Source organism: Orbicella franksi, chromosome 1, assembly GCF_964199315.1.
Source record: "Orbicella franksi chromosome 1, jaOrbFran1.1, whole genome shotgun sequence".
In the NCBI taxonomy this organism is placed as follows: Eukaryota; Metazoa; Cnidaria; class Anthozoa; order Scleractinia; family Merulinidae; genus Orbicella; species Orbicella franksi.
The window spans coordinates 29,515,698-29,542,476 of NC_138145.1; the positions used below are offsets into that span (position 1 = coordinate 29,515,698).

General features: G+C 38.1%; 2 protein-coding genes across 2 annotated transcripts; one reads left to right on the forward strand and one right to left on the reverse strand.

The window, feature by feature from the left end:
* Positions 1 to 95: 95 nt before the first annotated feature.
* On the reverse strand, positions 96 to 26,274 carry LOC145491971 (A disintegrin and metalloproteinase with thrombospondin motifs 6-like). Its single transcript, XM_081471311.1, has 26 exons — positions 25,468 to 26,274; positions 24,177 to 24,586; positions 23,519 to 23,708; positions 22,855 to 23,243; positions 22,194 to 22,280; positions 20,579 to 20,632; positions 13,699 to 13,823; positions 12,789 to 12,844; positions 12,440 to 12,545; positions 11,747 to 11,878; positions 10,763 to 10,985; positions 10,278 to 10,376; positions 9,571 to 9,710; positions 8,450 to 8,516; positions 7,084 to 7,239; positions 6,593 to 6,716; positions 6,314 to 6,403; positions 5,589 to 5,749; positions 5,456 to 5,474; positions 4,538 to 4,717; positions 3,489 to 3,615; positions 2,616 to 2,835; positions 1,984 to 2,140; positions 1,420 to 1,701; positions 438 to 757; positions 96 to 345 (listed from the first exon to the last, which is right to left on the reverse strand). The coding sequence occupies exons 1-26, from the start codon at positions 25,517 to 25,519 to the stop codon at positions 325 to 327; spliced, it is 3,987 nt and encodes a 1,328-aa protein (XP_081327437.1). The 5' UTR covers positions 25,520 to 26,274; the 3' UTR covers positions 96 to 324.
* Positions 17,071 to 18,885, forward strand: LOC145501743 (adenosine receptor A3-like). Its single transcript, XM_081481143.1, has one exon. It carries the CDS (start codon positions 17,686 to 17,688, stop codon positions 18,745 to 18,747), a length of 1,062 nt encoding a protein of 353 aa, XP_081337269.1. The 5' UTR covers positions 17,071 to 17,685; the 3' UTR covers positions 18,748 to 18,885.
* Positions 26,275 to 26,779: the final 505 nt, after the last annotated feature.

Here is a 26,779-nt window from a genome sequence, read left to right on the forward strand (position 1 = left end):
AACTTGTATTTTTAAAGTCATCGAATATATTTTTGTCAAAACGTTCACTTTGAAATTAACCATGAAGGTCAATCCTCAATTGTAGTAGACTCTTCGCTATTATATAAGCAGTAATGATAGTAATGAAGAGAGTGTGGACATTCAATGTGTTTAATTTCCATGTCAAGTTCGAGTCATTCACTTAACATCATCAATTCATGAACTACTACAACTACTACTACTGATGCCATTGCTGCTGCTGCTGTTCCTACCACCACTACTATTTCTTTCACCATAACCATATGCATCAATCGAGACCGAAACATTACTAGTACAGTGGAAACTTCAGGCTGCACTCGGTTGATGCTGTTAAAAAAAAGTAAAATAATACAATTAGGTGTTTCGTGTGCAAAGAGGCCTTTCCATTAGGCCAGTAGAAAACCTTCTAACTTACTAACCTGTTTTATCCTGTAAACAAAGTTCGTCAAATCTTTTCCCACTCCATGACCAGCCGGTTTGTCGAACACCCAGCATTCTTCACTCTTCCCATGTTTAGCGTAACTCTTCCCAGCATCCTTTCCGCCATGACACTCTCCATAAAACTGAACGGAGAAGTATTCGTACCCTTTGTCATAAGCCACTCGTGCACACTGATTCACCGTCAAATCCATTTTTTGCCAAATGATCTGATCTCGGAAATTGGCGTAATTTACTGGCAAAGCTCGATCGTAAAAATTGTCTTGATAACATCCAATTGGTTGAAGGCTCGGCAAATGATCTGAAGAATACAATTTTAGCGATTTAGAGCCAGACTACACTGAAATGTGTTTTAGAACTACATAAGGCAGCGAAAGTTGCGTGCAGTTAGTAAAGCAAAATAGTCAGAAGAGGTTAATCTGCGTGCAACAGGCAAAAATTAGATCAGTAAAATTACCTAAAGGAAACTAAATCATTGAGACAACCTAATAAAAAGAACAAGCTCTTGCTTCATCTTCGCAACATTTGAATGAAGTCGTTTTCTCAACGTGACATTTAAAGAAACATAAGAGTGTGTTTTGGCTTAGAACTGTGCAGCGGTTTAATTAGTACAGATTACTGTATGAGTGTGATCGCAATTGAGGATTGGAATTGCTAAAGGAGTAATTTTCTCACGAGTGCGCGAGCTTTTAGGCAGGTGCAGCCTGAAGTTTTCAAATATCACAATTATAGTCTGAATCTTTGCTGGTCAATTCCCTCTATGAGACACACTTGAAGAAAATCATGGTACACTGTAGTTGGACTGGATATTTGTCTTGATGAATACAGCTACCATGATCCCCTGCAGGCCAAAGAGAATTGGCCGTTGTTTGGGCCGGTTAATTACATTACTCAATATATTTTTGAGAAAATACAAACGCATGCTCCATGATTTGCACTGACGTGCAGATCATCCTTACTTACCCAAAGCGTAGACAAACATACTGTTTCCCATTCCAATACCGTCTTCACAATACGCCCCAGAAGTGCCACTGATGTGGTATCTATTGCTTGTATCAGGACCAGATAAACAAAGGCCATCTTGACCCAAGGCGAAAAGCTTGTAATCCCTTGCATCAGCCAACTTTGCGCACTTTTTCACAACTGCATTAGTGTTATCCCGCTTGATTTCGTTGGTCAAATCACCGAGTACTTCTTGGAGATTATCAGCACCAATGAAGCAAGCTATTTGAATTTCAGGAGGAGCTATGAAAGAAAAGAAATCTGGCGTTAAATTTGTATTTATAGTTTTAATTTGGCATAGACATTTTGTCAATTTGCTGATAACCTGAGTCATAGGTGTTCCCTATTAATCCGTAAAAAGTCATACTGATATGGATGTAAATTTTATAAAGGTATGTTCAAAGTATAAACAAAAAAATTACTAGTTATCTTGGGTTACACGCGTCCTTTTCGTAGACTAAGGGAGCAGCCTTGATATTTTTTTCCTTGAAAAACAAGCAAGCAACGTATTAATCTTTCTCTTACGGTCACAGGGAATGTCGTCGTTACAGACAGTCTCAGTAAGAGGTTTCATTGCATATCGACAGAGCTCCCTAGCAGCCGGCACAACGTGTCCTAGTTCGTCTGTTCTGATGCACTTTAACTTGCGTATCATCAAACCTCCCCCACACGTCTTGGAGCACTAGAAGAAAAAGACGGGAACCTAAGACGACGTCTTAGTTTTTCTCAGAGTTCTGTAAGTTCTGCAAGTGCTTCGAAACTATCTTTCAGCCTTGATCTAAACACGACTTGTCAACAAAAGCTCGAGCAAAGAGATCATATTAAGTCTAACATACTTGGGTGCAAAGCTGTAGGTTGATGTTATATATGCAACATTGAAGTCAGAAAATTCTGAACAAAAATAAGTTATGCACAAAACTGTAAAACACAAAATAATTGATAATAAAGTGTATTATCGTTTGTGCCACGATGTAGTCACTTGAGATGTAGATCGCGACGTTTCGACAGCTTACTGCTAGTCTTCTTCAGGCGATAAGGTCGACTGATTGCACGGTATCATTTATATCACAAAGTTCGGCTGTGATTGGTGCATTTCGATCCTCCAAAATAATTGTATATAACTTATTGGTGACATTTGGTGCTCTTATTTGTTTTACCTTAGACCAAGGTAAAGTCGTCCATTCTGCCGGACAAGGTACTTCATTACAACGTTGGAAGAGGGGTTCAGCGCCGTTCGGTCTATCTATCCCATCACATTCTGATTCGTCGAGTTTCTCATAATATGAGTCATTAAACTGTTTTCGGCAGCACAAAAGTCTGTAATGGCTACCATTTCCACACGTCTTAGAGCACTCGTTCCAGTCTGTTAATTGCCACCTTTAAATGAAAGAAGATAGCTTGTCTTTCGAGATTAACTTTTCATCTCGAAAGGTACGGCCAGCGTGCAAATGCTTAGCAAATACACTGTTGCTTATTGCTGTAGGTTATATATCACTTAACAAATTGACGTCAGTTTTTTTATGCGTCTGTCGTGTTATTGATCATGAATTTCGTCATAACATTGTCAAAGTAGCTGTGGATCCACGATGCGATAGCCGAGTGGATCCTCAGACTACTTCGACAATGTTATGACGAAATTCATTGTCAATAACAGGACAGACGCATTAAAAACTGACGTCAATTTGTTTTTTACGATAACAAATTGTCCGCCCTCGCTCGTTGACGCATCGCATAAATTATAAATTCAAGTGTGTGTCCGCTTATTGACAATAAAAATTAGCCAATGAGCGCGCGAAAATTTCTGCAGTTATCGTAAAAACCCCATTTGCAGAGCCATTTCTCTGTAGAACACTCCATAAGACGGTCGAAAATTAGTCGTTCTTTTTGAAACATTTCCTAGCTCTATTTTGAACGTTTTTGAGGATTGTTAATTAAAACCCATATTAAACAGTGGCATTGTACAAAACGGCGACATTATTCGATTAACAAACAACATCTGCTTGAAACAGCAAAAATAAAAACATACTTACTCTGGAGTGCAGCTCTGTGCGGTGCAGGTTTTCCGTGATTTAGGTTTAATTAAGGCTAAGCAGGAGTGGACTGAGGCAGGCGTTTCGTCATCTGATCTAACACAGCTAACGTCTCGACTTAGAGCTCCTACAAATGTAAAAATAAACCGTCACACAGTTAACAGGTTTTAGCAATGACGACGCCTTGTAAAAAAATCATCTATATTTTACCCTCGATTGTCACAACTGTGTAAATCTGTTCAGTACGCCTATCGGTCTAAAACGTTGCTCAGGCTAAACATGCACCACCAGTTCTCCAAAATGCGTAGAACTTTGTCATTCCACGTTGTTGTTTTGCAGAGGACGACAAAGAAATGTACTAAGATTCAAAACGCACGTGCAGAACCATTGTTCTGCTCATTAAACCTTTTGTTTGGTCCTGCTCTCGTTGCCGTCGCCGTCGTGGTTTGCTAAAGCTCCCTTAAGTATCCCGGCGGGGGGGAGAGGGTAACTCCCATAATATGAAAAGGTTGTGGAGCATCACCAGCCTTTTCATATTGGATTCCCCGTGGGCTGAGTGTTTTTCTAATGACTGTTGTCCAAAACAACCTCTCTGTGTCGATACTTCCAACTGAAAGTTGTTGAAGAGTCGACTCACGAGAAATCAGTTCGTCATGAAGTAGGCGAGCAGTCAGAGCAAAAATGTAGACTAATCGCTTGATGCGACTTGAGTGTACAGGACCCATACTGCTCTTATAGTGCAAGTTGTCAGAGGAAGACACAGGTATTTATTATTCTGTGCGACGATGAAGCAAAAGCAGTTTGGTTGCAAACCTGCCGAATGTACACACTGTTCATGGTTTTTTCATTCAATTTGTCTTGTCTCCTTTTTCAGCTAAATTCGATCTAATCTCGCGCTGGCCTTTGCGCTTTTTTCAGATTCAGATGTGTCGCAGCATTCTGGGTAACGGCAAAAGTACCGCAAGGAAGTTCGACAATCCTTTTAGAAAAGTTCTTTACCATGCATGTTTATTCTTAGCAGTGGACCAACAATTAGTAACAAGCTTTACCTTGACCACATGTCACTGAGCAGGCAGACCAATTTCCAGTGATCCACTTTGAGGAAACATTCTGAGTAGCCTCGCCGGACTTTAACGGCCTGTAGTACTGAAAGTCAACTCCTTGATTTCTTTCGTATAAGTAAATAAACTGAAATAAAGCGAACAGCAAAATTAGGTAGCTTCGGATTCCTTTAGTACATTATGACGTCGAGTATGCGAAAAACTTTCACAATGCATTTAAAATAAATAGATGTACAAAGGCACACTCGAGAAATATCAGTTATCCTGGTTACTCAAGGTTGAGTGAATTTTTCCAGATTTCGTTGCTTTTCGCTACTCAAGTTTGTTTCCATCCTACGGGCCAGCTGAATTGGTACAAGAAAAGGGACATCCTCGCTCGTTTTTCCGGTACTTGGCCATAGATTAAGATCGTCGAGGTCTGTCCTCTTATTTTTTTTTTTTTTTTAGAATTTTCCCAATATACCAACGATAAATCAATACGTGACAGAGGCAAGAGGTCCTCTTAGAAGTCATAAAGCGCTTACACATGAGAATCCCCTGTAAATAAGCTTAAATTACCATGGTATGAGCTTTTCAGATTTCAGCGATCTAGTTGATCTTTCCCTTTTGGCTCAAGGACAAGGTAAAGGCAAAGGTAAAGTCTGCATGCGAGCCAAGTGGCCCATCAGGCCGGAGCTTATCCCGGTTTCTGTAGCATGAAGCGACTAGGAGTATTTCTACTCCCCCCTGGATGGGATGCTAGTCCATCGCAGGGTTACCCCCAGCATTAAGTTCACCGGTACCCATTTATACACCTGGGTGGAGAGAGGCACTGTGAGAGTAAAGCGTCTTGCCCAAGAACACAACACAATGACCCCGGCCAGGGCTCGAACCCGCACCGCTTGATCCGGAGACGAGCGCACTAACCGTGAGGCCACCGCGCCTCCTAAGGACAAGAACGACTTTGAATTTCATATCGTTGAAGTAACTATTATAGTTATTATTATTATGCTGCTGTTTTTTTTGTTCTTGCTGTTTCTTTTTTCAAATTTATCCTTACCAGCACTCGCAAAGGCACTTTCGTCGGTCCATCCAGTACAATGGAATCAGCATGCACATTTGCCTCATGCTTATATTCAATCTTCGTTCCATGATAATAAACAGTTCGACTCCAAGATGGAAGATGAATTATGTATTCCCCTGTTATATTGTCTTTAATACCTGAAGCAAAACAGGATAGTCTAAGACTGACGAATCTCCCAAGGATCCAATGGACAACTGCTATTTTAAAAAAGATGCCTGATTGGTTAAACGTTGTTACACGTGCAGATTCCCATTTTTTGGCTTGTTCGGTGTTGCTTTACACGAAGTCGCTAGACAAGAGTCGATGCGAAAAATCTCAGTGTTGTGAGCTCAGAAAAAAGGTGATAAATGTACGATTGCAAAAGTAATCGATGTATTTGAGAAAATCAACTGAACTGGATCGGAATCCTTAGATCATGCTCTAGTCCGTAACTGATAGATTAATACACGGCATGCATTCACGTGGTTGAATACACAGCATGATTTTTATTTATTTAATTTTTTTATGGCTCCTTTCCAATACTAAATTCCTGAGAAGTTGGAGACGACCTTGTTTGAAGAAATGAGTGAAAATCACATATCAGCTTGCGAATTCAAAATAAAAATGTGTTTTTAAAAAAGGTGTTTTAAAATTCTTCCTTTGTTGTTGACGAAATTATAGAAAAGTGCTTATTTAGTGACAGAGCTCCTAAATGAACGTACCCAGCATATTGTAGCCTATTTTGCTCTGCATGAATCTAGCGTTTGCTGTGCCCACAGGTAGTACAACAATCGTGTTGTCACCGTTGAAACCTGGACCAAAATTGAAAAGAAGTCATTTGGTCATGATACGTCAATGAATAAATTGGAATAATTTCCACTTACTAGGGACATTACTTTAATGATAACTTGTTGTGGAGCACAGCAGGTGATTTCCACCTTTCTAAGTAAGATATGTTTAATTGTGGTTTAAGATAATCTAGTACACTGTTATTTTCTTACCATAGTCTCTGGCATCTTTTGTGTAAGAAGAGTTTTCTAAAATACATTGGTCCCCATTTCCACCACAAATTCCACAGCGATCCTTTCTTTTCCCAGACTCCAGAACATGGTCGCAGCCGACAGCCTTAGAGAAATAGAATTGTAATAGCTCAAGATTATTTCAACTGTCCTCTCAGGCAAGTTGTGGATCATAAAATAATTACCTTGCGAAATTCTATTATCAAGTGTCCTTGTTGTTTTATGTTGCGGTACATACAGACATACACCGTTTAACAATACCGCAGGTTAAAACTTTAAGGAAGCTAGATGTGGACCGAGTGCTCTTTTTAATCAATCACAGTTTTTTAAGTAAACCGGGATCAGTTATTAGTGGCTTGCTTGCTTTAGATTTCAAAATCAACAAAACAAGGCACCAACAATTGTAATTCAACATAAGGCAGGCGTATTAACAGCTACTCGAATTTCTTTCGGAACACTTTGTTTTTCCTTACCCGACATTTTCCAGCAATGCAGACATCAAAAATGTCAGGGCGGTTGGTGCATCGATTTCCATCAGCAACTAGGCCATGCCAGGTAAGCACGAGTCCTGAACTAAGGCAGGCAAGCTCACAAGGATCTACAAAAAAAATTAGAAGACTAAGTATCTCCTAGCCTGTGTACATCACCCCGCTCCCCTCAAAGATTCCCCACTCCCTTATGGTTGCCACGGACATCACCTTTCAAAATTCCCGGACTTTTTCCATATAAAAATAAAACTTCCCAGGTCTAGTGGCAGTTTCTTCTTCCACTCGTTCATTAAGAGTGATAATTTTCAACAAATTTTCCTTCTTCATTAAGGAAAAATATCGTTGAGATCACAGTGACCCCAAATGTTTTATTTCAATTTTCCCTGACTTCTGTTCAAAATATCAATTTTCCCTGAGTCGAAATAAAATTCCTGACTTTTCCCTGACCTTGAAGAATTTTTTCTCTGACCATTTCCTGACCTGTGGCAACCCTGTCCCCGATGTTTTTTATGGGAGGAGGCGGATGTACACAGACTAAGTATCTCCTAGTTAGGTTGAAGAAATAAAGCTTTAATAGGTGATGGTGGAACTAAGTATCATGGATCCAAACTTTAGGCAGTTGACTTAAGAAAGAAATGCCGGAAAAAAAAAAAAAAAGTAACAACAACAAATCTGCTTTTCAACTTCTACGATCCTCTGCAAGACATATATTAGAACAAATACATTTATTTCCTAAACAGCCTAATTTTAGAGCATACTTTCCACGTAGTAGGCTCTTGTGCCAGGTCGTATCTTCTCGCACTGTAAGTCCCGATAAAAAGGCAATGGACATTCAACCTAAATCAGCAAGACAGAAATATCAGTCATTTTCCCGACTATTCTTGTTGTCCTGTTAGACTCTACATCCGTACCTAGTACCGCAAAGATAATTGTCGGACAAATTTACTTCAGAACTTTACTTCAAATTTACTTCTTCTTCAATTTTTATTACAGTTATCAACTGTTTGACAAGGTAAACGAGGCGAAAGAGTCAATTCTGCTAAGTGTTGAACCTTTCCCCTCGTTTTTTCAACTGCAGTAGGAGCTATTACCAGTTTTCTGAAAGCTACCCACAATAAATTATTGTATCCAACGATAATTGAGAAGCAAACTTATAACATTTTCGTTCCGCCAAAAATTATTCCTTTCCCTTATACCACAGTATTCCGATGAGAATCAAAGAGAATCATGGGTTCTTGTGCCAGTTGGAAAGAAAGAATAGGTAAAGCTGACTATATACTATTTCAAATTAAAGACCAACATTTGTATTTGTTTTAATCTTCATACTAAGAACGACACAGTGAAAACAAACCTGTGAATTACAAATTTTCCACTTCCCTTTCGTGGATCCCAGACAATCGTCACCGCCATTTTTAGGTCTGCAAAATATTGGCATTGTGGTATAAATAATAGGGCAAGTACTCTATCAGCAAGTACAGGCTCAAATTAGGCTAAAATGAAGGGAACGCATTTCATAAAGCTAAAGAACAACCAAAGTAGAATATCAAGGCGTGGCCCGGTGGTTTAGGACGCTGGATTTGAAATCCGTAGGTCCCTGGTTCAAATCCTCCGCCCTACCGCTATGTGGATTTGTTGTCGGTAGCCCCGAGTTCAACTCCTCGGCCGCGTTGTGTAAATAGCCAACTGGTCAGCCTCCCACCAGTTGGGATTCTTAATAGTTTATGTTATATTTGAAATATTTGTTCATTTATTTACAGTGTCCCCAATTAGCACATTAGTGCTAAGTACATCGACACTTAAATAAAGTGATTATTATCATTATTATTATTAAATATGACCTTGTCTCCCATTTTTCTTTAAGCAAAGTCTTTTCACGATTTATCGAAAAGTGATGCTCCTGTGGTAACCATAAATCTTGACAGGCATGTTTTTTGACGTTATAAATTCTCCTGGCTTTGTGTCATGAAAAAATAATAATTTTTTTGAAGTAACTTTTTTGACAATTTTTGTATCTTTCGGTATTATTAAGTTTGATTACTTCCGAGTCAGTTTTGATGGTCTTCGATGGTTATGGAAATATCAGGCATTCCAAGACGGTGGCTTTTAAAATCCCACGACGTAATACCTACGTCACATTGCGTCATCACGCTTCGAAGGAAACATATTTGGACATTTGGACGTAGTGACCTTTAATTTTCTATGATGTTGCTTCAATACTTTGGAGGAACGTGAAACAAAAAGAACAAGCAAACAAACAAACACTAAAGTAGTAGATCTAGACGAACTTGCGAAAAATGGCCACAGGTTTCTAAGGTAACCATATTATGTCACGTTCCTTTACACCTTGTTTGCACTTGTTTACACAGCCACCAAAAGTACTGAATCGCCGGATAATTTCATTTTTTGGGCAATCATGGCAGTGCCAAAGAAAACTGAAAAAGACTGATGTATGCATGGCTGATAAACACTTACGGGGGATTGGTACACGTCCTTTCTCTATATTGCGCCCCTCCCCCACAAGTAGCAGAACAAAGCCTGTAATCAGACCACTCACTCCACCCTCCGTCAATCTTTGGAGAACCATTGTCCACACATTTGCCTTTGATGCACCACTGGAGGAGAATAATAAAAACAACTGAAGGTGCTTGTAATAAACAGAAAAAAAGTGGCGAAACGATGGTTGGTAAATAGACCCTTTTCATAAATGGCTCCCAATTATAAATTCTTTTGTAAGTATTAAAATTAGTCTGACTAACCTCGTTTTTGCGTTGCTAAGTCAAAAGAATTTTTACTCCCAAACGAGTTTAGTGAGGCTAATTTAAATGCATACAAAAGAATTTAAATTGGCAGCCATTTATGAAAAGGGTCTATAGCCTCATCATATTTGCACTATTATTGAAACAAACAAGCAAACAAACGAAACGTGTCTACGGTTCACCGGAAGATGTGACAACTTCTTACGGGCACGGATCGTTAAAGTATCGGGGAATCAGAGAAATTAATAGGTAAGTACAAATATTACAGATTCTTACAGGTATGTTAGATCTTAACTTTGCAATGTACAGCTGAGTAATTAAATAATATTACAATGGAATCAGAGATTTTTAATCACAGTGTTTGGACGTTTAAGTACCACAGTCATCAATAGCTGGATTATTATTTGATTGAAGTGAACATACATGGCGTGGTCCGCAACTTGTACCATCGGCAGGGGGAGCAAAACGACTGTGACAAGTCGCACTCGTTCTTGAACACCACAGTTTAGCACAGCTGGTCTGAAATTAGAAAACGCCAATAAAATATTAGTTGGGGTTTTCAAAACATTATGTTCCTGAGAACAAGTCGCCCTCCCCCCCCCCCCCCCTCCCGCTAGCCTTTTTTTCTAAAAACATTTTGACCAAGGGTTCATATATATAGCGACATCATTACGTCAACAGCTCGTGCTAGTTCTATGTTTCCATCGAGTTTTAGTATAAATCTACTAGCCGCTCGCGGATTGGCTACGTTACTCACTATCCATTCTGTTGTAGATAGTGAGTAGCCTAACGGTGCGCTTGTTAACGAACTGGCGACCACTACTTTGCGTTTTCGAAGTGTCTGTTAAGAGGATTTAGACAAAGTTTTGAACGACTGGTAGATTTACACTAAAACAATTAGATTATCCGCTCTCGATTTCTATGCGTGACAGTTGACACAAACTGAGTACGACCCTGGCCAAACTTGCCTGTAAGGGCTGACATCGTTGCCACCCTGCGCCGTAAATAAATTCACACTGAGTATCTCCATCGTACAATTCACCAGGTAATTTCCTGTCAGAGATGTTCGAGTTGTTAAAACCAGGAAGAGTTATCTGCGGAGGACCATCCAAACACATAGAACCTGGGCCACTGCAAAGTGCAAAATATAAAAAACTGATTTACTTCCTCATTTAACTGGGTGCTTTACTTATATTCATTGATGAAAATAGTTCGCTTCTGTGATAGAATAGAACTGTATTGAAGTTACAAGGAGAGAGATAGAATGGATTACAAATTGACAACTGAAGTTGTGATGTCAAACTGAGAGAAATGTCCGGCAGACTTTTTCAAAAATAATCCGCTGTGTTTTATTGGAAATATCACTTAAAAGTAATCTCAGTTTGCTTTCCCTCCCATAATTCATCTTGGCTTTCAACGTACGTGTACGAGCGAAGATACTTCCAGTTTGTAGTCAAAATTTTGGCGCCAAAATTAATGCAGTGAAGTTGCGGGAGTTCCAAATAACCAACAGTAAACGACTGAAGGGTAAATCCAACGGAAATAATTTTGAGTTCGAAATAACGGGAAATTCGAAATAACCGAGTTCGAATTTGCAGGGTCCAACTGCACATTAATGATTTTTGACAATACTATAGGCTATTGCATTAGTTAGATGCGGCCCATCACTGAAAATATGTCTTTCACACTTTGGCCTTTTGAATTCGTGCTCTTAAAAGTGCCCCTTTAAGAAACTGAGCTTCTCTCTATCTGAACATTGACTCAAATAAATTATAAAAAAGCGGAATTTTTGATTTCCTGGTATAATGCATAACTGCAAAAAGAAATGTTTCAAAAGCTGGCATTTTTAATGACAACAGAGTTCTTCTGATAACGTCTATATCATAACAAACCTGAGGAATCCCTGAAGTACATCTCGGCTGCATGATGACCATTTCAATGCTCCTGAGCCTCCAGGTACAGCAGTAGACATGATGTTTACTCCGTTCGAACAGTTGTTATCTCCATCGTGTCCCAAACCAATACTGAATGAAAGAGAATCGGTAACTATAACCTAGATGTGCAACTTTTCCTTGTGTGTAATTATCTCCAAATTAACTATTTCTGACAAATTTTCCTTTTACATTTCTATGTGCCATAGATAGTAACAAGAGCTTTGTTAGAGTGCAAAACCAAGTTCAATTTATAAATTAGAAAAATAGATATTTTCACGGGACTTAGACAAGTCAAACATAACATATCCTCAATAATAAAGGTCATCAGGTTTGATGCTCCTTGCAACGAATTAATTTGATCACTCGCAGAAATGCTTCCATGTCTATGCCTACTAAATTAAACTTATGAAGACATGATTGATAATCGTAGTTATACAGATAACTTAAGCAGTTGAGGAACTAAGGCCTGAAAAAAATTCAGGCCTGAGAGGGATTCGAACCCATGACCTCTGCGATCCATTGCAACGCTCTACCAACTGAGCTATCAACCAACTGGGAATCATGCTCATGAAGCCAATCATGTCTTCATATTTCTCTCCGCAGTTCAAATATATGGTCTTTCATATCAGTTTGCTTGTAAAGTTAACTTACTTGTGTCCAGTTTCGTGTAAAATAACTCCGGCGGTTTGCAGACCCATGTATCCGTTCACATTACCAGTGACCCTGTATGAGCACATGCCACCAGCTAAGGCTAGACCTGGGAGTAAGAATTAAAGTCACTACCTGAAGCTAAGGGCGAAATAGGAAAGACGAGTACAGATACTACGGAATAAATCATGTTCACTAGAAATATTAACGGCTGGTTACAAAAGAACTACAAATTAATTCACGTTAATCGTATTTGGGCGTGGGTCACATAATTGTCAGCTGAAATTTACAACAAAAACTAACAGTGCTTCAATAAGTAAATAATCAAATAATAAATAAATAACATAGTTACCTCCACCAGGCCCACTGTACAGAGGAAAAAGGGAGAAAGAAAATGTCAGCCGGTTGCTGTTGACAGTTAACATTTATATACAAACTATACAGTAACAATAAATACCTCTTACTAACCGAGTTCGAGGGCCGTACTGTAAGTTACGGACCGAGTTTTTTTCCCCGTCGATTTATCCAAGGGGAAATACGAGGATCCATAACTTACAATACGGACCAAGAAGACGAGGTTCGTAAGATATTTATTGCATCTCTACCGTGTGTCTTACGGGTCGGGAACAATTTCTATTCGCGCGGGACGACTCCAAATTTCTGACGTACCTCGAAGACAAAACGAGTCAATTAGAAATCGTTGTCAAGTGGCTCTTAAGTCGTTAGCACAATTTCAGAAGTAAAAGAAAGTTTCAAACTTTTACTTGCTGTAAAAGTTAAGAATACTTGGCTATAAATCACTAAACATTTTGGAAGCAAAAACAGCTTTGAATTTTAGCGGGCCGTACAGTAGAATACGGCCCTTTAAATTGACCAATCACAGCGCGCTCACTAACTGAGAGATAATAACAATCTTCATTTTCCCTATTCGTTCTTACTTCTAAGTTCTAAGTTACAGAATTTCACGGATGGGCTTTCCAAGGAGAGTGCGTAATTTTTTCTATTTATTCATAATTAATTTTCAAGGAAAAGAAAACAAACAAACGATAAGTTGCTTCACAAAGCAGGGTAACGAACCGGTTGGTCAAAATAGAACGGCAAATTGCCGACTGACTAGCTCGATTGATCAAAAAGGGCCTCCGTTAAAGGTGTTCTTTTTTTTCTGGAAGTTTGCTTCAACCGAAATTTTTCAGAATTTTTGGCATAATGGAAAGCACCCTAAATCTACTTAGGAAGTTCTTTTTGCAACATTTGTGACTTACACATGAACCAGCGAGACGTCATCAAAGTACAGCGGATCACTTTTGTTGACAGGCTTGTTCTTGTCTGCCCACTGTCTTATCCTCCACAGCTTGTCTCCATTGGAAGAATCATGCTTTACGTTTAGCTAAGAGAGGAAAAAATTCCTGAATAGTCCATATAAATCCTTTTCAAAAAAGAAACCTTAAGTAAGGAGAAAGACTGTTTATATATAGCCTTTAATTCATTCAAAGCTATTTGCAGTGCAATCTGAACACCTCGAGTGCATCCTTTAGCCTGACCAAGGAAATATCACCGAAGATATGCTGTAAAATACAAAAACTAAGATAAAGAAACACTAAAAGCGATTGCTTCTGAAATATATATATATATATATATATATATATATATATATATATATATATATATATAGGCAATTGTGGAAAACGAGGACGGACAACTTCGAGCGAAAAAAAAATATATATACAGCAAAAAATCTAAGAAATCTAAAAAAAAGTTCAAAAATTTAATAAAAATAAACGTTTCGGTCAAAGACCTTCATCAGTTGTAGTGCAAGTGAATAATAAATTAAAATAACCTTAAATAAGTTTACAGTATAAAAAATGACATCATATTACAAAGATGATTACATAACAGGGCGTGGTAACACATGAAAACGAAAAAATTAACCAATGATAAACAATCGGTGATTACTAAGCGAGATACTATGACAATGCGGTACAAAACTCAAAAGACACAAACCAAATAAGAATAAATAATCGAATATAATACAAATAAGATTAATATCAAAAAAGTAACGCGATTCGTCAAGTCAGCCGAAAGTGTGAAGGGACCCGCGTGTAAAATATTCAATGTTCAAAAAAGGCGGTCCCAAAATCCCCAAACAAAGCCCTTGAAACTATGCCGCGGCAAGGCACAACAGGCGCCCTAAACAGGGCCCTTAAACAACAATAATGTAATAAATTCCCCGATGGGGGCCCCTGAGAAAACCTAGCGCTAACAAAGCTAACAAGATCCAAGGTCAGGGCCTTTGAACACCTGAACTAAGATAACCGCCAAATTTGCAAGTTATTTTTGCGCTAATTGTAGTTTATTCTTTTTTTCGAGTGGAATTCCTGACGTTTGTTCAAGCCAAAAGGTGCCAGAGAGAACAACTGTGCACTCCAATATGCCTCTTTAGTGATTAAAAGCTTTTCGATGTTACTTGTATTGTTTGCATTTATCTGCACTTGATCAATACACTGGAAAGAAAAGTCGTTTAAGTCGTGCGGTGTTCTGTTGAAATGCACCGCTACCTCACAAGTCTTTTTCTTGGTCAGCATAGCAGACTTGTGGTTGCGAAATCTAACTCTATATATATATATATATATATATATATATATATTTTAAGAAAAGGAATAAAAAGAAAATCAGTAAGTCGAACTATGGCAACCAATAAAGCTGAGGTGGAGCTACTATAGGAAACGTTTTAAAGGCGTCATTGTGTGTCTCTTAAAAACGATAAAAATTAACCAATGAGCATGCGAGAAACTTGAGTCATTGTAAAATATCAGGTCTTAGTTTTCATTTGACTTCATCGCGGCCATGTTTGAAGTCATCAACAAACGAACATTTCAAATCGGTTTCTTTTGTTTGTGCCACCAACATGGTTGTTGTGCAATTGCGCCCGGTTGCAGACCGCTACCTATATTCGCAGTCACAATGCAGCTTGTAGGCTCTTGAGCGGCAATAGGTCTACTTGGTACTCAATACAAACAGAGCGTGTGGCAATTAATTTTTCTTCTGGGATTTATAGAAGCGCAAAAGGATTCCACTGACGTTTTGAAAATAAATGAAGACAAAGATTGGGCTTACATAGTCAAATTAACATTTCGTAATGGAAAACAACAGGTGTACACGAATGGCCCAACAAATTAAAAAGCCTGCCGCAAGGTTGTTTATTCCAAGCTGAAAGCTTATGAAGGGAATAAAGCAAAAATATCACAGACTGAGCCATCCCACAAGCGGTTTAATTTTTTAAAAATATGCCAAATGATTTAAACTTCAAACGTCGAGCGAAAACTAATTAATAACGCACTGCAAGTGTTTTTTAACAGATAAAATCGAAGAGAAATTACTCGTTCAAGGGCCCGATGTCACGAGCCTGGCGAACGAGGCACAAAGCATGCATGTCACTATACATGCATATACATTTGTAACACTTTCTCATACAAAATTTATTTTGAAACTGAAAGTATTTATGTGTTCATATCGAAAAGCGCAAAATTACATAATGATATAAGTTAATCTTATTACAAGACCCCTTTTCACCAGTCGAAATGAGTAACAACACATCTACAATGAGCAATTTAAATAAAGAATCGACAATTCAGATACATATCCGGACTAAAAGTCGGACTCCCTGTGAATATCATAACATTCATTTGTTGAGACCCGAATTCAGCGATTTTTGTAATTGTTGGTGATGTAAACGACTGCTATAAAAATGGTTCTTAGATGTTAACTCACAAAAGAAAGCTGATCAGTACTCAAATCCGATAAAAAAAAAATTAAAAAAATGGCCGCCAGCTTATCATTGCGCAGGTAAAAAAAATATTATGAAGTAATCCCAAAAAGAAGTAAGAGAGTCTTACTGAATATAATATTCAATTATTTCAAGCTATATTAATTATTATTAAGTTGTTTTTCTGATTACTTATAGATCAAAGAAGACCTTCAAAGGTAGAATAACACCAAAAATATTATAGAAACCAGAAAATTGGCCAATTGTTCGAGAATTGCCTTCCGTGAGTCAGCTTCATTAGATATGTTAAACACCACTGTTGTTGGAAAGAAAGGTGCCTTCTTCTTTCATAAATATAAATAATATGATAGTTACAGCGCATCTTTTAAGCAACTTCCTTATACTGTTTCAATCCTCCGCAATATGTCGCCATTGTGATGTTTTGAGGTCTATTATTCGTTAGTACACCTTACGTTTATGCACCGTTCTTTTGATTTGAAAGTATAAGGTATTAAGAAAGCATTATGTATTAAGAGCATAGCAAAAATGAAATGGAACAATGGTTTATTTTAACGCGAATTATGTGTTTATAATATTTTACTTAATAATTTTGCGAGATTTTGACTCATCTTTGCAGCTGCAACATATTAAAGTAGGCTGTTTCATTTTCTCCTAGTGTATCGTCAAGAAATAGAGCGACAGGAAATAACACGGATTTTTCCTCGTGCTCTTAAAAGCAGACATTTCCTTTCCTCATTTACGGATTACTTTGCCCCACGATTTCAGCAGAAAAATATTGAGCAGAGAAAGAAGACGGTGGTTTTGTTTTACTGCCGGGAGCGATATGATCTTCTTATCAGTTGGCCCGAGAATATATTAACCGTTATAACAAAATAATAAAGCATTGCCAATTTGTGATTAGGTATAAATCTGATTAAACCGAATGGGAGGGCGAATGAAGAATTCTTATGAAAAGGAATTAGCGTAGTTCTGAAAAGCAAAAACAAAATACATCTAATTCTGAATTTTTATTAGATTTTTAATAAGAGAGATGGCTGGTGGGCAATCTCCCGTCGCTTCACGTTAGCGTAAATATTAGCAATTTCACCTGTTATTTACATTCTAAATATTATTCAGAATTTTTCCTGAATTTCCATGAGACCACTGCTTAATGATTGGTTGCGCTTAAATGCATGGTCCATACTTGTCCAACCCTCTTTGGGTATAGTTAAATTTACTTTTGTCTGAACAATAACATTTCATTCAGACTCGTCGACAGAGAACAGCTTCTCATGGCACTATCTTTTGACGAGAAGCCCAAAGCGTTTACTAAATGATGTGTCTAGACCACTGCCATTAATTATTTGCCTGATAAGTGGTGCCGCTACGTGTTCCCGATTTTCGCCAGTCCGTACGAACTGTTATTCCCCTCCTCTTTGGCATATTGTAAAGTTAACGTTTTTGTCATTTAGTTAAAAGGACAAAAATGAACAGCACGTTGGCTGACACCGCGGACGACAACAACGGAAGGAGTACGTATAGTTCATGGAACAATGCTCTTTCTGAAGCAGAAGGAATTGCATGGTGCACCGCCTACATGCTGGCATCTGTCTTCATTGTCGTCGGAAACTTGCTCACCATTGTCGCCTTTGTGTTAACGAAGAACCGATTCCGTAAGAAAAGTCTATTTCTTGTCATCAATATGGCATTTGCTGACTTAATGCTGGGAGCTGTCTCTCTACCGGTTTACATTTACATCATTGGTGTTGATCATTTTGGGTTGTGGGGAGGAACTATGAATAGGCTTTTGCATCTGTTCTACATAATCATAGACACTGTCTTCTTACAGGCGTCGACAATTTCTGCGGTATTGATGGCTGGCGAGCGATTTTACGCCGTTTATTGGCCGCTTAAACATCGAGCACTGTCAACAAGAACGTACCGCACTGTCATTGTTGCGGCGTGGATAACAGCTCTCGTTGTATCCCTAGTTTACCTCGCATTCCTCAGCTTCATGTCTCAAAGGCATGCCATATACACCTGGATACCTTACGCCGTGATTGTGGCATCCGCCATATGCGGTTGTAACATCGGTGTTTGGAGAAAGTTTCGACAGGGTCGTCTCGTGTGGCAACACCAAAACAGAGTCTTACAAAACCAACGATTGACAAAGACTTTGCTTCTTGTATCCGTTCTGTCTCTGCTGTCTTGGCTGCCTCTGAGTATTGTCATATTTTTCATAGTCTCTGTCGATCATATCGCTTCAGGAACTTTCACCATTTATTATATTACCGTTCTGCTAAATTATTCCAACTCTTTCGTAAATCCAGTTGTGTACGCACTTAGAATCCCTGAGTTCAAACAAGTGATGGGCAAGTACTGCCTCAGAAGGCCAAACGCGAGATCCATGATGAGCACGACCAAGATAAATACTAAAGGAATAAGTAGCAGGGCTAGCGCTGTTACGTTGACATCGATGCTAGTAGCTGTGGAAACCGCCCCTAATCAACCAGCGTTCGAACAAGAAATTGAGAACACCAAATTGTAACAAGCCAGGATTTAAGGGCTGCATGTTTGTCGACGGGTTGTTTCTCTTTTTCGTATATCGTAGTATAGTATTTAATTAGTTCCTTTTCTGCTTAGCCCGTTTAATTCAAAGTAAATCCATTCTGAACGTAAATTTATGTTTTCTGCCCCAATAAATGGTTCTGAATAAAGTGTAAATGGAATTAAAAGGGAAACAAATTAGATCAGTACAACAGCTCTATTTTAATGATTTGCTTTGCACTGTATCTAAGCCCGGAGCTATTTTTCTATTACTTTATAAAGCTCTGAGGTTCTACCTAAAGATCAGAGAGTGAAAGTACTAATTAATTACTGCCGTCATTGCTTCGCTGTGACTTCAATTAATAAGACAAATCCTTCATTTTGATGTCAGATAAAAACGTGTCGTTAGTCAACAAAAGAAAGATCGATCATATTCTAAACGTTTTAGGCCGAGGTCTTTTTTGCATCAGAGGAATACTAAGGAAGCTGAAGCAAAGCACCACTACGACGCCAACGAGAATGTCATCAAACAAAAGGTTTAATGAGCAGAGCAATGACTGTGCACGTGCATTACAAATCTTTGTATATTTCTTTGCCGTCCTCTTCAAAACAAGAACGAGAAATACGTAGTCTGAGGAATGCGAACGACGACGGCTAATTTTTCGTATTTCCATTTGGAATTGAGCGCTGTTATTGTATATTTAGCTTAAGCACGCTTTTACAGCCATTGGCGTACTGAACTGATCAAGACAATGGCGAATTTCGCTGGAAAAATGTAAATTCATTTCTGACTAGGCGCTGTCGTTGCTTAAGTTCCCTACTGAAGCAAATAAAACTGAAATTTTTGAGAAGGAAGGTGGGTGGGGCACTCAGTCGATTAACGATTACAACATGGCTTTATACGGAAGCAAGCAGTGTTGGTGTTGAGTATAGTAACCATTAAGTCAAAGTTGTACAAAGTTCTTTTGTCAGCTGTCTTAGCTTTTTGTCTTTTGCTATTCAAGAATCATCAATCCATCAATTTCGCATTGGAGGCAGCTGAGGGGATTTCCGGTCTCTCTTGAAGCAAGCAAGCAAGCAAGCAAGCAATAGCAACAAATAAGCTTTTCTTTTTGATTTCGCAAAAAAACATATCTTAATATTTTGGAAAATTGAGATCTCCAAACATTACGAAAGTTCTAGGTCGAAATCGAAAAAAAGCAAAATCTACACTCGCCGAAAGGTGATAAAGCCATTAGCCTAATTTTGTCAACTAATTAGCGACTACAAACTGAAATAATAATACTTGTGTGTTATATGTATGCCCCATGTAAACTAAGCATTCTTAGTCAATGTTTTTTGTTTTGTTTTGTTTTGTTTTGTTTTGTTTTTTTTTGTTATATAATTACAATTTCTTTTTCGTGACTCAACTGTAATTACGGGACCGTAATTTGTGTAAGTCCGGCTTCTATGCCATTCGGAGAAACGGTAATAAAAGAAATTTTAAAAAAAACTGGATCATTGGATAATGTAGTTCAAGAGTACATTCATTGGCTTAGCCAACATGGCAATCAGAAAATGGCTTAGAAAATGGCTGCAATCAGGAAATGGCTGGTAAAGCCCGGCGAACAAACTCAGTATACCTAAGCCTAAGCGCTAAGTAAGGCTATAGGACCATATAGCGTGAGCAACCTTAACTTAGTCTCGCCAGAAAGTTATTTTCATTGGCAATGTTATAAAACAATGAATTCATGCTTTTAGCCGAACATCATCGAATTATGATACATTTGGCAATTTTAGAGAGTCCTCAAGAAGCCAGAGTCGCTCTCGGCTACGCCTCGAGCAAATCTTACACTTCTTTCCTGCTTTCCAAACTTCTCGTGCACATCATAATACGATGATGCACACTAAAGCATGAATCAATTATCATCACAGCAAACAAAACTGTTGCTCTTCGGTGGCAACGATTTAAATGTCTTTTAAGAAATGCTGTGTCCAGAGACTTTAACTATTTGTCCGAGGTAAGTCTTGAAAAACTGTCACCAAGAAATGGGCATAAGTGAAACCTAGGATGTTCTGTTATAGTTAAAATAATAATTAGTTATTGTGTTTCACAGTCACTTGTCGCGAAATACTAAGCAGACGCGTTACTTTTAGATATTAAACGCGTATAACTAATAGTGTTCGTTTTAAGAAGTGCAAGACTTCTGTTGCTCTGTCAGTGGGAAATTATAGTCCAATAGTTATTAAAATAGCACTTCTACATTGTTAGAGCATTTTTTTAATAAAGGTTTTCAAATATCTTTTATGTTCAGAACTTACAGAACAAACAGTGACTTGCGATAAAGAAATCTATATTGTGTTTTAAGTAAATAGGTTTCAATACTCTCGGTAAAGATTGCCACTGTTCAAACTATGGTTTTGTACAGTGGGGAAGTATAAAGAAAAGCTATTTTCTTCTAGTTTTATTTTTTCTTTTGACCTTAGCCGAAAAACAATGTATCTATTGTAGCTTTATACAGCTTTTTACACTGAATATACAGCCTACGCATAGTATATCTTTTGTGAAGTCCTGTAAGCACATTTATCTTGTATCTTTTGTAAAGTCTTGTAGGCACATTTATCTTGTATTAAAAGCGGACTCTATTCATGCCTTCTAGATTGTCATTAGTTGCTTCTTTCAGGTTATTTAGCCGTCTCTGCTTTGTTCATAACATGAAGCAATCGTGTATTTCGTTAGCTGATACCGTGATAGAGTGCTGTTATCCTCATAATAAGATTTACATCTGTGCGATTTTTTACGTCGAAGATTTAATCGTGAAGTTACGATGAATAAACGTGTGAAGTCGAAGTCCGAAAGCCCGGAATCTTTTCAGGCGCGAAAACCATTTTTAGTTCATCGGTATTTAAAGACAGAGAGGTGTACAACTTCTTGTATGAAGAGAACCTCTGTTCGTATTAAGAATATATGAATAAAACAGCTCTGTAGTCAAAAGGTTTGAAATTTTGCTACGGCTTTTAGGGTTCGAAAACTTTTCGGGACCTTCGAGAAACGGGCCCCGGATTTCAGGTGCAGCAGATCTGACGCAAAATACCTAGGTCGACCATAGAAAAAACATATATATAAATCCTTAATTAATATAATATCTTTGTCTCGCAGAGTTCATGTTGTGCCTTGTAAACAATATCTGCCTATAACGTCTTCAATTCGTCTCAAACCGAAACGGATAAAAATATTTGATAAAAATGAATTTCAGTTACACCTTACAGGCTTCGTTTCCTTTCTTCAATGGAATTCCAAGAAACTAATATGAATTAAAACTCCCATTTTTATAATAATGAAACTTTATTAAACACAAATCGGTTCCAAAAAAAAAAGAAAGAAAGAAAAAAAAGCTACTTACACTAAGAAAAAAAACACTACAAAATTCCCATCCTAAACCTTCAGATTTATAATGGCATTATTACCTCTTTGTTGGTGATGATTATAAGGCGGCTGACCACATAATTCACTTTTATTTTTCCGATGGAATTGTCACGGAATGATCCAGCAACCTTAAAATTAAAACAACATCAGTAGATATTGTCTCAACCAATAAACTTTTTAGACCAATAAACTGTTTAGAAAGTCTTTTTTGAGAGGTTTTCACAACTTGAATGTCGAAAGTAATAGACCTTATTCGTATTCTCGGCATTGGACTGGAACTAGCTTGCAATGGAGGCTCATGCGGTGGATATCATTAAAAAGAGATAAATGTCGTTTTCATTTGAAAAGACTCCCCTCAACAGCCTCAGTTGCAAGCTAGTTCCAGTCCAATACCGAGAATACGAATATGACCTATTGGTTTTGCATTAGTACGCTACACGATTGGCTTAAAAACTCGCGCCAATTTTTCATCCAATCAGAAGTAAAACCAAAGCCAGTCGTAACACTCGCACACGTTTTACCACACTCTGCGTCAGCTACATATATTTACTGCGAGTTTTGATTGTTTCATTAGATTGATTTTTTTCCTTTTCTGTTTGGTTAGAGAGATTACTTTGGTTTAAGAACCGCTCTAAATCAGTCGTTATTGCGATTCTTGCAGAGTCACTTTTCTAAGACAACACTACGCCTTTAAAGAGATACAGAGTTTGATGATCGAGACAAGGCAATGATCGACACAGTCACTGTTAGTAAGAATTCCGTCAGGGAACAAAAAAAACCTGACAGTCTGTGCGTTCTGATTTTAAAACAGAGTGATGAGTTTGTAATATAATGTCGTGATGCGTAGCAATAATGTTTCGAAAGAATGGACTCCCCAACAGTAAAAACACTACTTACTATGTTTGCTAAAACCAACAGGAAGTCTGCAGTGTGGTTTCCATGTTTAGCTGCGACATTCTCATCCGCCACAAGCGCCACTTGTAAGTACTTGTGTGCCACTGAACTAGAAGTGCTACTGCTGACGTCATATTGGTTGGCTGGGCCAATAAATTTTGAAGTGACATCTATGACAAACACGTCACGTAACGAACAGAATTACATTGGTATACTAGTCGGTTTACCACTGCAAATAAGAGTCATCATTCAACCGTCCTTCTTTCTATAGCAAACAAAATTATACTTATTATATAGATGCACCTGGATTCGATTCTGGACATATGAAACATTGAAAGAGTTGTGTTTCGTTTTACTTTGTTTGACAAGATATTTTTGTTATTATTCGTACCATTTACGTACCTGTTTTTGACATTTTTAGCTTAACATGTGTCCCTGTACTAATCTTATCCATTTTTGTTTAATGATCTACCTGTTCTAGTTTCGCAATGAAGAGGCTCTGTTGATTTCCGGTAGACAAGATGCGGCTTGGCCCCACTTCCGGTGGTCACGTGCTTAGCCAGGTGGTCAGGAAGGGGATGAACGAAAAGCGTCTCAGATGAAAGTTTGATCATGCCTGTCTGAAAAAGAAGAAGGATATCAAATTGACCGTACTCTAAATGCTACAGAAGCCTCACGCAATCCATTGCCTGCAATTAAGCTAATAGATTAGGCTTAAAAACGTTGAAAAAATTACTCAAAAACGGGATCAAAAGTTGCCAGGAATGACAAATGTTGCTTCAAAAGTTCAAGAAGTTGTTTATCAACAGTTAAACATGCGCCATTATATTCGCATAAAAGCTTTAAGCAACTTGCTATATTTGACATGACATAAAATTCAAAGGGAAGTAACTATTGCATTGATTCGGGTATCATAGCGAGCAATCGCTTGAAATTGATCGAAAGTTTTTCCGTTGGTGGGCGCACGGACTAAGAAGTCAGAAACAAAGCAAAACGCCTTTCCTTTTTCAAAAGGCCTTTTATTATCAACTGAGATTGTTCTGGTCGTGATATCCTCTGAAAATGTGGATATTCATTTTTGGCTCAAAAGGTTCTCTAAACTTGTCCAAAAGTTGCTCAAGGGCCCAAACGGTTGCGTAAAATACAAAACGTTGCTCAAAAATGCAAAAATTGCATTCTTGTATTGATACGAATGACAACATTGCAGAAACTATAACTAAACAACTTACCAGTCCTTTATCGTTGCTCACGGCGACTAAAGAGTCAGGATCTGAAATCTCTTTCCCATGAAAAAGTGAATCTGACTTGACAGGTGTCCTGGTGATGTCACCGTTTTCGTGCCTCGTTTCAAGCTCCAGGCCCGGTTTCACCGTCCGCGTGTTTCTTGTTAGTTTAAGATGCATTTTGTTTCCAAATGCGTCAATCTTATAGAAACTCGCCCCATCGTGTAAGTCGCGCGTGTGTTGCTCGTGGAGCGCGTGGGGTACGAACTCTCCATCTTGATTTGACTGATAAGGTTCGGCAATCTCGTACTCGGGTACTAAAATGAGATAAACTTTGTTATGATTGAAAATTTTTAGTTGAGGATTATTTTATTTATTTACTACTTCTTTTATCTCTTTTTATCCACCTTGACAAGACTGAGTACAAAAAGTCATGCGAAAGATGGATTCGACTCACGTTGGGAGAACCTGTTTTTGTTTTTGTTTGATTTGCTCAATGCATCACTGACTGATTACCATATACATGTATCTGATATTTCTACCATCATTTACTTCCATACATTTCTTATGTTGCCATGGAAATCCTGCGTGAGGGTGCGTGTGCTTCTCAGATTCGAATTGAATATCACTTCTTAATTGACAGTAAGTATGTGGTAGTTCAAAATTTTACCCCTTGATATGGACTGGTCATAATACGGCACGGTACATGTTATAATGTAGAGAGGCTGATCTTGCAGGATGACAGCAGGAAAATGGTTTTGCGACCGAGTGGCAAGACAACACTGAAGCGCAATTAAAATACGAAACTGAAATCCAAATCTTGTAGGATTTTGTAATTTTTATTTCACTATACTGAGGAAAGACGATTTTTCTCTTACAAAGATGTTCTAGGTACTTTCCCAAATTTTGACGTTAACTTCCAAAAATTGTTCAAAGATTACGGACACCCAGAGGACATTCTAATAGTTTCCGAAGATTTTCCTAGCATAGTTTTCCGAGGGTTTGCCGATTGCGAGAAGAAATTGTTATCTTACATCTTTAATAGTAAAGCATTCCTTTCCGTTTAATAGTAACGCGATGAACAACAATACGTGGCATGCATAACTTTCCGGATATGTATATGTATAACTATTGAAGTCAATACCCGTCTGGTGTTATCTAATCTTTAGGACTAGGGTGGTATCAAATTAAGACTTACCATCTGCGGAGGTCTCAACGCCAAAGAACCGCTGAATTTCCATTTCTGTCATGTGACGATGAAGAGGCTAAACAAACAAACTAAAAACTGTAAAGGACGGCTTCTGTCCATCAGTGACGTTCTTAATTGTTTAACAGTTCTTTAATTAGACATACTGAATTTCAGTTTAAAACTTAGCGGTATTCACAGTCTGGATGTGAAAATAAATGCTTTCTTTCCTGCACAACTCCTAATGACTTGAGGCCTCCGTGTCAATGCCTTGGAAATTATTGTCTATTTACCTTTCTGAAGATAATCCCGCCTAGTTTAACATATCTTACCTCAGCATCCACAGATCCTAGCTCTTTTCCTGCAATTAACGACAGAATGAAAACACATGAAGACATCAATGATCATCTCAGCTATATACACAACTTAAGCAGCCGTGAAATTAAAGCCTGCAAAAATTCAGGCCTAAACGGGATTCGAATCCCACTCAGGCCTAAATTTTTTCAGGCTCAAATTTCACAACTGCTTAAGTTGTGTATATAACTGCGATGATCACTGATGTCTTCAGATCTTTCTCCCCAATTCAAATGTGATCTTTCATATATTGACTTGCAGAATGAAAACAGTTCAATACCTTTACTTTATAACCAAGTAACATTTTCAAGAAAAGCATGGCAAATACTACAACAACACAATAAAAGAAATAAGAACGAGAAGTGGATGTCTAACGAACCAAACGCTTGATACAACATACGCAGTAAATTATTTGCCGCCGTACACATTGGGTGTTTGATTGGCGGTTTAGGCATTGTCTAGCATCTACCCGCTCCCCAGACAAAAAACGACTTGTATTTAATTGAAAAAAGGGAGTCTTACCAGTCACGAAGAATAAGAGAGCCAGACATCGGACAAGGAGAAGCATCTGATGAAAGACATAAATAAAACAAAATCGAGTAAATGCGGCAATTTAGATAACGGATAAGACTGAGAACTCAACAAGCCTAAAAATATGTATTTCAAACGAAAGCAGCAGGGTGCTATGTATTTTTAGTTAGCATTTTGTGTGTTCGGTGGTCGTTGGATGTCTATGTGTTTTATAATTTCTACACAGCCAATGCACAAGGGCGCGTGGACGAACGTTTTAGCGGAACAACACAAAATAATGTTTTTATAAAGTAAAAGAAAGAGACGAAAGAAAATGATCAAAGGTGATCGTGTCTGTAGGAGACGGCTTCGCCTTTTTGTCGAAAGATGCAAAAAACTGTGTTTTCTTTTTCTTTTCAATATCAATCATACCAAGGCTAGAAAAGAAACAGAATAAAGA